General features: G+C 37.3%; 1 protein-coding gene across 3 annotated transcripts in view; it reads left to right on the forward strand.

Moving 5' to 3' along the window:
* Positions 1-16,007, forward strand: part of HAAO (3-hydroxyanthranilate 3,4-dioxygenase) — a 39,173-nt gene that overhangs the window by 11,415 nt on the left and 11,751 nt on the right. For 2 of the 3 annotated variants that reach the window (XM_021300183.2, XM_005511723.3), the window contains 4 exons: positions 4,146-4,229; positions 6,147-6,253; positions 9,914-10,003; positions 10,712-10,755. In XM_021300183.2, the coding sequence (XP_021155858.1) occupies positions 4,146-4,229; positions 6,147-6,253; positions 9,914-10,003; positions 10,712-10,755 (325 nt within the window). The remainder of the gene's footprint in view (positions 1-4,145; positions 4,230-6,146; positions 6,254-9,913; positions 10,004-10,711; positions 10,756-16,007) is intronic. The other variant, XM_065058308.1, reaches the window with a different exon arrangement.

A 16,007-nucleotide genomic window follows, 5' to 3' on the forward strand; every position in this document is an offset into this window, starting at 1 on the left:
CTGATGAAAACTCTTCGAATATTTTAATAAGAAACAAAGCTATTACAAACTAATGAGAGTGATGATCCTTTTGCATCAGATAGAGGTTGTGTCTTCAGACATAAGTTTGTTGCAGAAAATTGTTGGGATGAGTCATCTCTAGTACTTAGGTTTCAGAGATGACATGTAAATAAGCAGAGGGGGAAAAACATCCCACAACATAGTTTTTTCTTTCTTCCTCATTTGTTTGCCTTCTAGACTTCTAATGGCTAAAACTCCTTGGGAGGAGAGAGAGAAAAAGTTGTTCTGTGCTCAAATAGATCAATCACCACTGAAGCCTGGAGAAAATCCAGGCTCTACTCCCACATTAAAATTGGATTTGCTTTCCAAATTTAGTACTTAGCAATCTGACTAGCCATACAAGCCAGGATATGCCACATCAGAGCCCAATCCCAGAAGTGGCTGAGCAATCCCAAATTCCACTTTCAGAAGCAGACAGTACTCAAAGTACACTGCAAATTGCAGGTCTCTTTAGAGGTCTGTGAATAAGTTCTCAGCCACAAAAGCCATCACAGATTTCTGGGCTCCTACATCTAGGCAGAATTTGATATCAAAAATGGATCTAAATTAAATTACATATATTGCTGTACATAAAATAGACTTGTTTTATAATTGGCCTATGCAGACCAATTAGAAATACTGCCTTCTTCCCCTACTATGTACTTTGTTCTTTAATAGGATACACACTCCTGGGTGAAGAAGCAATACAGTTGTGACCATGTTAATATGGTGAGGATGATAGTGCTCTTTTTAAAGATACCTATACTTTCTACTGCTCTGTTCAAATGAATTCCTACCGAAACAAGCAGCTTCAGTGATGCTTCCATTGAAGGGAACAGTGAACTCCCACATCTTTGCATCTCCACAAGTGCCTGCATAATTTATTTTATGAGTTTGCATAATTGAGTGAAATACCCCTGTACAGACTTGACAACGATTCATCACTGGTCATGCTGTCTTTCACTGCAGCTTCACACAATACTATCAGGTTTGATGCATGATCAAGAAGCATGATGCAGATGAAGGAACAAGGATGTAGTTCTCCTACAGAAAAAGAGATTTTATGAAAAATTAAATGAGACAAAAACCAAACTCTCAAGGGGCTTTCAGTTTAGTTTTCATAAGCCTAACTGCAGTTTTAATTATCATACCGAACAATATTATGAAAAAATGTTATGTTTAAGGTAAAGAATGACTTCTAGGTGGCTCATAATTTCTAGAGGTAATGTGAGAATTAGTAAGAGGAAGTGTTTTTAGTGTCATCTGAATGAGAACATGCCACATAGTAAGCAGTAAAGCTAAATGAAAGGCAGAAGTCTGGAAAAATGAAAGGAAAAAAAGAAGCTGGTATAAAAATAATAAAAAAAATCCAAATAAGCACATTTAGCAACGAAAGGGGTAAAAAGACGGGGGAATAACCTTTGTTTCTTCCTTGAGCCACTTTCTTCGACCAGAAAGATGAATCTGTGCCTGATTTTGGCCTGTTATGCAGTAGTAATGTACAAATCTAGGCTTTCTGCAAGGCTACCATATATATTACATGTAAGAAGAGACCTTGCCATTGATAAGATCCTAATAGAGTAAAAATGTTACATATTTTTTCAGTTTTCAGTACTACTGTAGAGAATGGATACCAGATTATCCTAGTAAAAACAAATCAATGGGGAAATCTTATATTTTGAGGTAGCCTGAACTCTACTGACTTTCTGTCTATATTTGCATACATATTTGTGTATATACATACATATACACGTGTGCATGCATCCACACACATCAGTACTTCCTTACTCAAGCCTTTATTTTTCCAGGAGATACTTAGGAAAAGGTTAGATCTGCCCAGAAGGCAAAGCTCTATCAGCATTTAGAAAAAATAACGTTCTAGCAAAAAGACAGTACAACATGATATTGCCAAACTGTCCTGTGAAATGGGCAAGGACTGTAAATCACTGAGATATTAAACAGTTGACAGTTTTCTTGATAAAAGTTCAGAGTACAATATAAGCACAGCAGTAGATTCAGTAATTACTGCCACTTGTATTAATCACAGTTACATCAGATGATTTATGGATGACTGAAGCACTCAGACATTTTTTAAAAGAAATTTGAAGACTAGACCGCAATTTACAGTGAAAGGCACTATTTAAATTCAGTCAGAAAAACATTTTTATTGACAATGCATAGCCCACCTCATTCCTCCTTTCCCATTGCAAAGTGATTCTTTTAATTCAAAATGTAGCGTTCAGAATCTTTCCTTATGACTGCGATGCTCAACTACTGAACTGGATGGCCCCTTTCCCCTCTCCAGTCTTTCTTTACCAGAAAGTTTCCTTAGCCATGTGATTCATGGTCACAAGCAGAATAAAACTCTACGTCCGTTATCCTTTCCCTCACCTACATGTTCTGTGCATGTGGTCAGTAATAGCTCCCTCAGTAGCTATAGGGAAGCTAACACTCCAAAGCTCAACATTTCAATAAAGGCTTTTTCAATTTCAGCATTGCCAGTGCCATATTACCAGTGGCCTCTTTGATAATCCATCAGGATCTTAAAGTCTTAGATGAGTCTTTTTTGAGATGAAGGAGGGATCATTTCCTCACTCAAATGACTTCATGCTGTACAACAAGCAATTGGCCTTGCCCCGTGTGCTCTGTAATGAGGGCTACTAAAGCATTTTATACGGTCATTCAGTAACACCAAAGAAAATGACAAGAAAATAATATGGGGAAAGGGAGTTCAGGGAGAATAAGCATCCTGGCACTATGGCTATCTAGGCAAGAGTTATAATTTATCCATCTTGACGTCCCTGGCACAGGGTGACCTTTTCACTCAGGTAAGAGCTCTCAGTTTGAGCCCCTTTCCAGCACATCTTCAGGTCTCTCTACTGCTTAATTCCCTTTGCAGTATATTTATTCTTTCTTATGTTCATAAAGGCATTTATTGAATCTTTAGGTACATGTATCGATCAGTATTTCAAAACTATTTTGTAAATAACCCTGATTCAAGGAACTGATTCAGTTTTTCTGATGTTGGAAAATGTCAAGTTCAGGGGGTTTATATACTTTGATGGTTTCTTCTTTTCCCTATTTATTTTCCATTTTGCTAAAACTGTAGTGAATTAATATAACTAATGTTATTTTCATTATAGTTCTAACTTCTAATCAAGGTTTCAGACAGTTTCAGCTGCACTAGCAGTTATATTAATTAATCTGCTTGGTTTCTAGGTATGGCAAACAGAACATGAAAAGTATGTAAAATCTTGGCAGAGAGTGGCAGAAAAGTTAATTTTTTTGAAGTGTTGTTTCTTTGTATTATATAAAATGGGGAAAAATGTGCCCATTGTTCCAGGTCAAAGAGATCCCTGCTTAGAGACCATAGCACAGTTCTGCCACAAAACATGAGGCCAGGCCTGAGCACCTCAGAGCCCCCACAAAGCTGCTCTGAAAACAGAGCTGTGGAAAGGTCACTGAAGTCAGAATTATGGGTTCAGTGGTTCTGTCCTTATATATGCTTTGAATGTAATCCTTTAACAGACACAGTAGGAAGAGGAGCAGCTGTTGCTGGGCTTCGAGAGTATTCACAGAAATCAAGCAGAACAGTTTCCAAATGGGCAATTATTCCCATATGAGAAACTCCATTAATAAAAATGAAAAAAAAAAAACAAAACAAAACCACACTCAAAAACCTATGCATGCATATTTGGAACTTATTTGGAAAAGTGACATCTGATTGGACTGAATGTAATAGTGAAGACCCTGCCACTTCTGACCTGAAAACCCAACTGAAATGAACAACCACAACGTCCAACCCCTACAAAGAGTAATCCCCAGGAGTAGACACAGCTCAGTGGAATTCCACCAGATGCACGCTATAGTTCTACACGCAGTTGTGGACCTCTTAGATAGATTGTCAAATGTATGTAAAATAAGGGAAATAATAGATATTCAGTTACATTTTCAAAAAGTCTGTTATTTATTGTTAGAAAAAAAATCTGTAAATATTTGCAATTACAGATGGAATGTATTTGTTTATATATCCTTTATTATACAGAATAGGAAGTACAGAATATTTTGGAGTGGTTTTGTAAATTGTTATTTTTCTATTCCTGCAGCTTTTTTACCAGATTAAAGGAGATCTGTGTTTGAAGATAATTGAAAATGGGAAACGAAAAGACGTTGTCATCCGAGAAGGGGAGGTAAAAACAGGGTTGTTATTCTGTTATTGTTGTACATAGGTATGTTAAATGAATATTTTATGAAGTATTTAAAGATCAATTTATCTCTGCTGTGTAGAGATGGCATGAGGATTAAAAAAAAAAAAAATCTTGAATACAGAAAATTCCCTGTAATTAAAAACATACTACAATACACTCTGTTCAACATTTCATGCTTTCAGTATCAGGGAAAAATCTCTGGGGGCATTTGAGATGCCATTTTAGATAGTAAGGAATATAAGAGGAGTTAATAACATGGAATCTGCCATGTGAATTCCAGGGAACCAGTTGTTTGTTTGCACACTGTCAAGTACATACTGCTTACCCACCTGAACACATCATTAAGCAAACTGCCTGGAACTTGGAAAGTTAAGAGATTCAGTTATGCTCAGCCTTTTTCTTTAGTCCTCACAGCTACCCTTCACAATATGAGAACAGTTTTAAAAGAGCAATTTATGGATAAAATTATCCAGCTGCACTCAGTTGTTATTCCTTATAGAATTGTAGGATCATTTGGGTTGGAAGAGACCCTCAAGATCATCGAGTCCAACCATTAACCTAATACTAGCACTAAACCATGTCCCTAAGAAGCTCATCTATAAGTCGTTTAAACACCTCCAGGGATGGTGACTCAACCACCTCCCTGGGCAGCCTGTTCCAATGCCTGACAACCCCTTCCATGAAGAAATTTTTCCTAACATGCAATCTAAACCTCCCTTAGTATAGTGTATATATATATATATATATACACTATGTATAGTATAGATAGTAGTATAGTATAGTATAGTGGTATAGTGTAGTAGTAGTAGACTTGCTAAAGCATGGATTTCAATGCTCTCAGTGACAGTGTGACTAGATACTTTACTTGGTGTTCCCACAAGTTATTAGATGTGCTACAGCTGCCACTCATTATTATTGTCACATACTTGAACTGCACTCAGTCTTTGAAAGGATTATTACATCTAGTGGGGCCAGCCTTACAATGGAAAACATATTATACCCAATAGCTTGATGTCATCAAAAGTATTACAACATTTTCAATCAACAGATCTACGTTTTCAAAGCTATAGATGGTGAGAATCTGGTAATACATTTCACACTGGAGTACATCCATCTGAGATCTCAGCATGAACCAGAAGCATTAATGAAGAGGAGCACACTATCCTTACTGAGTAGACTGACACCAGTCATGGTGGGGCACTGTCATTGGCTCTGCTTTGTAGACAGAGAAATTGCAATGACTTGCCCAAACTTGGCTAGGAAATCCATAGCACTGAAGAACAGCACAGGCTTACCACCTTCCTACATAGTCAGATAGCTGCCAAAAAAATGTTTATTCTCAAACTTCAGTAATAGACTTCTGCAAACCAAATGTTGTTTATTCACTTTGTCACTTGCATGAGTAAGTAGCCCCTCATATTTTTTGATTGTTTCTGGAGAGAATAACACTCCTCATCATGCAATGTTGCTCACTGTTTTGGAGGGATACATGTGGATGATTAGTTTAGACATCTTGAGTCGACAAAAAACTTTTATTTCCATTTCCATTTCTGCTATTCAGAAATTGCAGTAAATTTATAAATTCCAGATGAGTAACTTATTAGATTTTCATTTAGACTGTGTGATGCAACGAGGATCAAACCAGGAAGAGAGCACCTGACTACCATAAAGGCAATGCTGATTGCAGAATCAATTGTCACCATTCACTGAGAACGCACGAAACAGCATCTGCTCGCCTATTGGTACCAAAGTGGGTACAGCTGCAAAGGAGCAAAACAGGATCAACAAAGAGCAGGGAAAAAGTTGGGCAATGAGCAGAGGATTTTGTAGGTTGGGGGGCAGAGAATGAACAACCCAAAGAATTTCCTGACACTGATGCTTTCCCATTTTTTTGAACAGATGTTCCTCCTACCTGCTAGGATACCTCATTCTCCTCAGAGATATGCAAACACTGTGGGTCTTGTGATTGAGAGGGCAAGATTAAAGACCGAAATGGATGGGCTCAGGTGAAGTATAAACTGTTGGCTAATCTGTTAGGATATGTAATAAAAACTAATTTATCATGTCAATACAATACAGTATTTTACTTTCCTGACGTTTTATGAGATTCATCCTGGCATCCTGGCCACACATCTATTTATCTATGCACACACATAAGCAGAGGTATCATCTAGCATTCGATTTAGCTAAACAAGGAACCTGTTGAAATGTCTTTAAATGCATGTTATCTACTTATGTATAGCATACTCCTATCACCTTAAGTTTTAAAATCTCGGAGTTCTGTAACAAAACAAATCAAAAGAAGATTTTTTTTTTATCAGTTCCGGCAAGCAGAACATTAATTCCTTTGTAAGCACTGAAAGCAAAAAGACAAAGAAGAGGTTTCTTGGCAAGCGTGTGGGAAGCTGGAAAAAAAAGTCAATTTCCTTAACACTAACCCCTCTACATTGTACACATCTCTGCCTGGCTTTTATTGCCTCATGAGACCATCTTCAAATAAATTAGTATTTTACTTTGTATTCTAGTGGGAGCAGGACTAAGCCTTGTCCTGTGGTCATACAGAATTCAGAAGTCCAAGAAGGCAAGTTGCAGCAGTAACTTTAGCCAGATTAGAAAATATGTTTAGATATTAACTGGATACAGCTGACCAAAGAGAGTTTACCGCTGTTTGTGTAATCTATAATGACTTAAAACTGTAGTAATATCCATACTGTTTCTGCCCTTTTGCCTGCAGTTTTGTTTGTTGCATGGGCAGTGTCACAGCAGGAGGATTGTGAATGTGCAGAGCTAGAAATATATAGTTTTTCATTCAAACAAAAAAAGTCTAAAGAAAGGAATAAGAAACTAAGAAAAGAACTATTCAAAAAATCACCTAAATGGATTCCAAGCAAAACACATATCCCGTTCATTTAAAACATCTGTAATCTATGCACTTGTCTTTTTTTATTCTTTCATACCAGGTCTGTGAATCATAAGCACTTGCATTATTAAAAAAAAAAAAAAAGAAAGAAAAAAAACCCTTACTTTGAACTAGAAACAATTTGCCAGTCATTCAGATATCAATATTTGTACTAAAGGAACTTAAGTAGCTTTAGGTAACTTTAAGTAAAATACCCTGCCTTGTATATGATGTCTGTGAATTGTATGAGTCAGAGAAATGCTGAATGGCTTTTTAGGGATCCCAGGTATATCTAGAGATTTACACTCTAGTGTAGTCATGCTCTTGAAGAGAAATTAAACTAAAAGCATGGTTTGCAGGTGGAAAAAATAATTGGTTTTTAGTGCTCTTGTTTTCACACTGCCTGATGAACAAAAATACCTGAAGTTTTGGAAGTGAACCATCATGTCATACTTTTGAACCTACATTGTCTGTGAGCTTCTGGGAGAGATGGGGATTTACGACCAGAACCTCAAATCTTCTCAAATTGTATTCACTCTCAGTCACCTACAGCAAAGACTGTACAAGAGGAAGTTGTAATGAACTTTGAAGTATGCTGACTCAAGCTCTAATATCACATTACTGGTCCGTTATTTACCATGCCTACAAGCCTCAGTCATAAATCAGAGGCCTCAACATGCCTATTATTGTACAAGTGAAGAATAAGTAGCCTGTCCCAGTGTTTCAACCTAAGTAATAATTACATGCTTTGCACTGTAAGAAAAATGAACTAGCTAATCTTAATCCTATGGCAAACAAGCACAGAAACAACTCAGGTGGCTGTTGGTTGTGTGGTTGGTTTCTTTAACCCCTGGTAAGGTGCAAAGTCCATCCTAGCTGCAAAGCGTTTTCCCAGCAGAGACATTTGTAACATCTCTGTTCTCTGCAGATTCTCTGTGTTTAAAACTTGTGCTCATAGCACAGCTTTTTTCATTTTAGAGGCATTAATAACGTTACTCTCTTCCAAGTACCCCGTTTTTGCAAAATGTGAGAACCAGTATAATTATATAAGCTTTGCTTCCTCTCTTCAAACACACATTCCAGTCACTTTAACACTGTCGTGGTTGAACCTCAGCTGGCAACTAAGCACGACCCAGCCACTCGCTCAATCCCCCCAGTGGGATAGGGGAGAGAATCAGAAGAATAAAAATGAGAAAACTCATGGGCTGAGATAAAGGCAGTTTAATAGGTAAAGCAAAAGCTGCACATGTAAGCAAAGCAAAACGAGTGATTTGCTCACTGCTTCCAGGAAATCAGGGCTCAGTCACATGTAATCATTACTTGGGAAGAAAAATGCTGTAACGCTAGATGTCCCCTCCTTCCTTATTCCCTGAGCTTTGTATACTGAGCATGATGTCATATGGTATGGAATATCCCTTTGGTCAGTTGGGGTCAGCTGTCCCAGCTGTGTCCCCTCCCAACTTCTTGTGCACCCCCAGCCCACTGGCTGGTGGGGTATGCACAGCATTAAGGAAGACATCCCTGTACTCTGAACATTGTTTCCAGCACAAATCCAAAGCCCAGCCCCATACTGGCTACTATGAAGAAAATTAACTCTATCCCAGCCAAAATCAGCACATTCTCCACCCCTTGTTCCACACCATTTATATCATGCTCAGGTCTCACACTATCCAATACATTCTCATTACCCACCACCATCCTTCCCATCCTTTGATGTAATACACTGATACCATTCTCTTTGTCTATGAGCCACCTGTGTAAAATGTCCAAAAATCTCCACAAAATATCCATTGAGTTCATTTAGTCCATGACATTGGGGTCTGTCTGTTCTGGTGGTCACTCAGGACAGGAGAGGTGGTGAGTTGCTTGGAGTTATGGGGCACCAAACGCAACTCAGGTCTGGTCACTGCTGCACTTGGACTGCTCCTTGTAAGGCTTGTCCTCTAGTGGTTCAGATGGTTCCTGCTGTAGTGATTCCTATGATGCAAACTCAAATCATGGGGCACAAAGGAAACACAGCATCTATTTACAATCAGTCACAGTATGAGTAGCTGTACTGGAGCATCGCTCCCCGGCTACTCCATGGAGTCTTTCTTTATTTCTCTAGGTAAATTCTATATTTTCCATTCCATAGATCACAGCAACCTTAACCTATTGATCTCAGCACAGTTAATTTATTTCTTAAGACATAAAATACTGCAAGGGAAGCACTAAGTACCTCTTCACATGGGTGAGGCTAAACAACACTCCCCATACTTATGCAGCTGACAACCATCCATTTTTTTTGCAAACAAGTCCATAAGCCACCTTGTATTCTTATCAGTCCATGCGTGGACAACATGCAAGCCAACTCTCTTAAATATGAGCATTTATCTTCTAACTGCATGGAAGCAATTACTGGAAATGGTATTTGGGGCCAGTTATTTTTGCAATAAGTACATCCACAATGAGATCTATTGGTCCCAAGGGACTACAGCACCAATCGGTTTCTAAGACTGAATCTGGAAAGCTCACTCAAGGAATTTGGCGACCTATCTGTGGCTGATCAGCAGAACTATAGGCCCCTCAACAGAAATTTGAGCACTCCACCCACCAGTCATCTAATGAGGGAAACAGAAAGCTTCCCTAAATAAGCATTCTTCAGAACAAAGTACTCTAGGCTTCAGAATAACAAGCTCTTACACACATCAAGTAGCTATTTTCTTGGAAAGTCTGAAGCTGCGTGATCAGTTAATAGAAGGACTGTCTAATGTTTTTACTTTGTCAGATACTATGTTGGTGAATCAACTAACGTCCTCTTTGAAAAATGGTTTCACTGTGAAGATCTCGGCACTCAACTTAAACCAATAATTCAAGAGTAAGCTTTTCTTCTGTGTAAATTTTAAAAGAACAGTTAACATTGATTTAATACATCTTAATCAGTCTGTGACTTGCATGGTTAATTTTCTGTTTATGCTGTACTTTATATAGACTTGTTAAAAATTAATTGCTGCTCTACAGATTTTTAATCATATCTTGTGTACCTCAAACTCTTGTTTTTTTTAAATTTAAAAATCAAGCGTTCTTCAGATCTATCTGGAACATAAATTTTGAACAAGTGAAAGAACATTGCTGCTAAGTGCAAAAAGAACTGAATGAAAAATTAACACTGAATTGATGGTAGGTTAACTAGGTAAAACATTAAATTGCCTTAGGGGTTGTTTCACTCTTGCTTTAATCTAAGTACTTTTAATCGGTATTATTCATGAATAATCAGGACATTGGCAAATTTGGTAGAGAGATGCTTTCTAGGAAATGTGTGAATGTCATAATTAACTCATTGATTTGTTAAGCAGTTGCTAAAAGTGAACACGGAAATTGGTTAGTGACATGAATTTTGGAAGACTTTCAGACAAACCCTCTATCAATAAAATAAGCATAGTCCTATTGAGTACATGTGATACCAGCTGAGGATCTGGCACATCCATTCTCAGCACAAAGCTTAATGGCCAATATTACTGCTTGGGTTTTGTCAACCTACGCAACATGACTTTTTTTACTGGTGTTTAAATGTTTATTATTCCAGGTTTTTCAATTCAAGACAATATCAAACTGGGAAACCAAATCCAGGTAATGCAAATTTATTTCAGAATTAGAACAATTATTGTATCTGATTGAACAGTGCTAATTCTGTCCAGATAAAATGACTAAGTTTCTGTTTTCCTTTCTGATTACGTAAATAAAAGTTATTTCAGGAAGTAATTCCTTTTAGTACCCCAGCTACAAATAAAATCCATGTACATGATTACCAACAGCATCTTGGTTGTTCATGTGATGCCATCATAATGGCCTGTCAGGTAACTGTACAGTGCAACATCTCATTATCTCTACCGTTGCATGCCATTTAAGACTTATATGAACAAAATTTCATTTCTGACAGAATGAGATTTTTGTGAGTTGAGTCTACACACTCTATACCTACTTGTACTCCTTTGTCTATAACTATACACTGCCATCTGCTCTCGGGAAATAAGTACACCTAGAGAAAAAGAGATACTTTTAATTCATGTAGGGTCTGATCCGTTTAACATTTTATTACCATGCCATCTTGCCCTATTTTTTATTTTGCCTCTGTTTGTGGATAGTGATTGCAACTTCCACAATGGAGCAGATACTCCAGTTGTAACTCTACTCTTGAGTCTGTTAGACAGAGATACAGGACACAGAGTGACTCTTAAAGAAAATGATTAGTATCTTTTTGAATCAGATCTCTCAAACATGATGGTTGCTTCCTATATTTCAACCAAAGTCTCTATTGCAAGGATACTTGCAACACCACCTTCAATGGGAAACTTGTTTTGCTGAAATCTTACAGGTCTGTTGGCTGACAGCTCTACATAAACATTCAGCATGTGTATGATCCATTGCTATTGATAAATGTAAACAATGTGCAAAATACCACCCACCTGTCTTAACTATGTGAAAAAGACTTCACTATGTGACCATTTCTGCACCTGCAGGAAAGTTTCTATGGACTACTTGCACATGGTTTAGTTAGGAGCAACCTCGTTAGTTCTGCTGCAGAACTACTTGGAGAGTCTCCATGACTTTGCCAGGTCCTTAATGAACACGTGAGAAAGTATAAGTCAGCGTAAGCCCAGCAGGACCTGCCTGCGGGATCTCCAGGACAGCCTGAGATTCCCACCTGGAGAGTTCCTGCACCAGTTAGTAAAATGCTGTTCAGTCAATCCCGTTGCTCAGCGAGGTTTGTTGTTTCAAATCAATCTGTTGTCACATCTATGCAGATGACTTATTGGCAGATATCCTGCACCAACCAGGAAACTTATGGCTCAGGTGCACTGCATGTGCACACATAAAACGCCATAATACCCAGTTACACCACTCTTACCACTACATGATGAACTTTAATATCATCCTTCAGTCACACTCATAACAACTTCAATTCCATAGCTCTTGCTGCAAGTTTAATTTAGTTCAGCTCTCCAAGAAGTTTTTGGAACCAGCTCTCCTTCATCTCCATGTTCATTCCCAAATATCTTAAGTAGGATGATTTTTATTAATTACTCTATGAGAGGCAAAAGTTCTAGTGAAGCATTATTTCCATGTCTATCCCATTTCTCAGCTTGATAGTCACCATAAAAATGTCACTGCCTGCCATCTGAGAACAAAGTTCAAGAACAAGCTTCTTACTCAAATCCTAAAATTGAGGAAAGATGTTTTTTGCATGAGCATTACCTTTCTTAAAAATAGTTGACTAAATGATCATCACCAACATGAAAAGTTCACAGAAGATACTTATGTATGGAATAGCAATCTTACAAGCCTTTGCAATTAAGAAATGGTAAACTAGTCAGAAACTGTGCCCAAAAGCCTTTGCAGCTGAACCAGATTTGGGCATTGGCTCTTTGGCTGACTAGGAAATGTACTTCTCAGAAAAAGGTTCTGTTTCTTACAGACAAAATATTGTCATTTCCAAGATTTTACTTTTTTTTTTTCTTTCACCAAAGTGAGTTATTTTAATTTGAGAATGTCACCTGTGTGACATGTTTGGGTGTTGGTGGTTTTGTTGTTGTTGTGGTGGTGGTGTTGTGTTTGGGTTTTTGTGGTTGTGTGTGTTTGTTTGTATTTGTTGTTGTTGTTGTTTTTCTGTGTGCATTTCTTTAGGTGTGTTTGTTTGTCAAGTTTGTGGGGGTTTTGTGTTTGTGTTTTGTTTGGGGTTTTTTGCAAGGGCGTGGGGGTACGTAGGGCAGGTGCTCTCTCTCATTGTGTGTTCATACAGTGTCTAGCAAAGGCAAAATAATTTCAGATGAAGCCTCTAGATGCTGCTGTAATAACAAAAATATCTCACACATACTATCCTTGTTCAATACAGTGATTTCCAATAAGCTTCCCTCACCAGTCTGAGCTAAGAGCTTATATGTCAGTAACAAATTAATTATAGCAGTGCAGAAAAAAAAAACATTAAAGATTTATATTGTTAATATTTTTGCAGATTAGAGCTAAAGAACAAACCTGACAATCAATCAGAAGCTATGATACATCTTGAAACTTTTTTTAAACACAGAAATCTGAGACATTGTTATTGATAAATCCAGTACAGAAGCTTTTCCCTTGTAATTTATTCAGAAGCTGTAAAAAGAGCACAAGGCATGAGAGATTTCCATTTAAGCCAGGAAAAAGAAAAAAACAAGTAAAAGTAGTTATTTTGCTCAGAGCTCAATACATGTTTTTCCCCTGAATGGCTTCTCCTCTTGGACTAGCTGCTAAGTCAAGACAACAAATATTTGAAATGCTCATGGCTTAACTCTTGCTATAAGAAAAAAAAAGATATAAAAGAAAATCAATGAACAAAGCTACACGGCTTTCAGCCTGGGGAGGAGCTCCAGGTTTTTGAATTTTAGTTCTCATGGACAATAAGAAGCTTAAAGACTCAGTGATGTCTTATACATGAGGAAAATACCCCAGATTTTTAGTTACAGAAGTTTTAGCTAGCAGCTCCTGTAAATAACTGAGATTTGTGTTTAAAAAAAAAAAAATCAAACAAAATTTGACTGAAATATAAGTAAGCTGGTAATATGTTTCTTCTGGAGGCATATTCAACTGATAGAGAAAAAAGGCTTAGATTTATTTCCTCAGCATCTCTCTTTTTCCTTAAGAGGCAGAATTCAACAACCAGCACGACACTTGTAACATGGAACAAGCTACTACCAGTTTCTCATGATGTTTCACTCAAGACACGTTTAAAAAGATTTGAGCTGGCCTAGGTGGAGGACTGGGTTTCAGCCTTTTTTTATTCCCGAGTTTCTCCTCTGAAAATCCAGAAACCCCTCAGTTTAAAAGTGCCAGCTGAAACACTCTCAGGTTCATCTCTACATAATCCTGAACTCGTGCCTCCCCTTTTTAGAGAGAAATGGAATAAAATTGAAGAAAAACATCTTGAAAGAAACCCTTGACTGCAGCTCACTCATAGGGGGAAGCTATAAATAGAATCAATCAAGCTACAATTGCTTTAAAAAAAAAAAGTACAGGCTTTATTGATGGGTTTTGGCTCAGCCAACACTAGGACAAGTCCCTCTGAAAGCAAGGTACTCAGAATATATGAAGAGGCAGAAGAACCTATTAAAAAGATGCATTTTTCTAAGAGGGACTCAAATACCAACAGGCGAAATACAATCAGAAAAAATATATTCCATGCAATCCTTACTTGAGGCATCTTCCCTGGAACTGTTTTGTACTGAATTACTGGCCTCTTTTGTTACCACATGTGGAAATAAAACCTGAAAAAACTCTTCCCTCCTTCTGTCAATGAGGGTGAACATATTAGGGTATAATCTAAACATGGAACACTCAAGATAGTTTAGTATGGTTTACATTACACAATTTTTGACGTGAGGAATCACAGTTACCAAAAAAACTCCTGCTACTTTCAGGTGAATCGGACTAGAAGCAAGATTCTCACAAGGTTTCAAATTCTTCCTAATTTTATAGTCAAGAGGACAAAAGAAAGTTCAGACAGACAAACCCCAGTTCTAATAAACAGTGATGGCTGAATGTTGTTTGTAAAAGTGTCCAGAAATTCAAAAGTTTATCCTGCCATGCTCATTGAAATAATCCAGGCTCCCCTTATGGGATATTTTATGGGGAAAAAAAAAAACAAAACAAAACAAAATAACCCAAAAACCACAGAGAGAAAAGACTTTTCGTAAGTTTGACTTTTTAAAAAATTATGTTTAAGAACATGAATGGCATAGGGTAGAATGTTAGACTTTTGTTTATCCAAATTAAGCAATCTACTTCTGATCATCAGTGAAATTTTAATTCTCCCAGAAGTTTTATTGTCAGCGGACACAGAGACATATAATACAAGTATCAGTCCTGTGGTGACTTCACTAGCAAAACTTTCATCAATTCTAGAGGTATCTAGGGTAATTTACAGTCTGGACTTAAAATCTGGTTAGTATTGTCAGAATACAGCACAGTACTACGCTTGTGATTCAGAGCAGATAAATGCTAAGGATCTGAAAGAGTATGAAAAATTGGGTGCTTTCTTCTGTCAGTTGGAGTAGGAATACCATGGGCATGGTCTATAAACAACTGTTTTCTGGTTTTAGTAATGCTATTTAAAAAAAGCTGTAAGGGTGAGCTCAGTGCTATAAAAATCCGCTTCTGTACTGTCATCCTCTGTAGCTAATCCAGTGCAATGTCTGTAGACAATATTTGCTGTTCAGTCTTGTTTCACTGGTATATAAAAGCAACTGGATCAAAAGAGAAGAGTGTTAATAACTGAAAATAGGAAAAAGCTAAAGAATAAAGATAACTGGCTAGTGAACAATATTAATTCAATTAAAACTACCTCAGAAAACTAAAAACAGGGAGAAGAAGAAATTGTGTCTTCTTTTACATGAGGGCAAACATAGGGCCATTCTTCTGACCTTAAAATAACTGTATAGACACTTGTGCATTTCTGATGTAGGTACACTGAAATAATTCTAAAGAAACTATCATTGTGAGGTTTCTGTGGTTTCTTTGCGTGTGTGGTTTTATTTTATTATAATATGAATCATGATTTGGAAATGAGTCTTATTTGCTATGAAGCTCTTTAGAAAACAGAGTATTTGATTCTCTTTTCTCATATCTGTTAAGTACTTCAAACATCTAGATAGATTGCTCCTTCTCTTCTGTAATATGTTACTTACTTCTTCTCTAAGTACTTGTAAAAAAAGAAACGGCATTTACATATTAAGGAGTGTTCCTCTAGGGAATTTATTGTGCAATTAGCCACCAAGAGGTCTCTAGAACTGAAAAGTATTCAAACTGACACACAAACATTTTAAACTCCCTAGACCCACCATAATTGCACA

This window comes from Columba livia, chromosome 3, assembly GCF_036013475.1.
Source record: "Columba livia isolate bColLiv1 breed racing homer chromosome 3, bColLiv1.pat.W.v2, whole genome shotgun sequence".
Taxonomy (NCBI): domain Eukaryota; kingdom Metazoa; phylum Chordata; class Aves; order Columbiformes; family Columbidae; genus Columba; species Columba livia.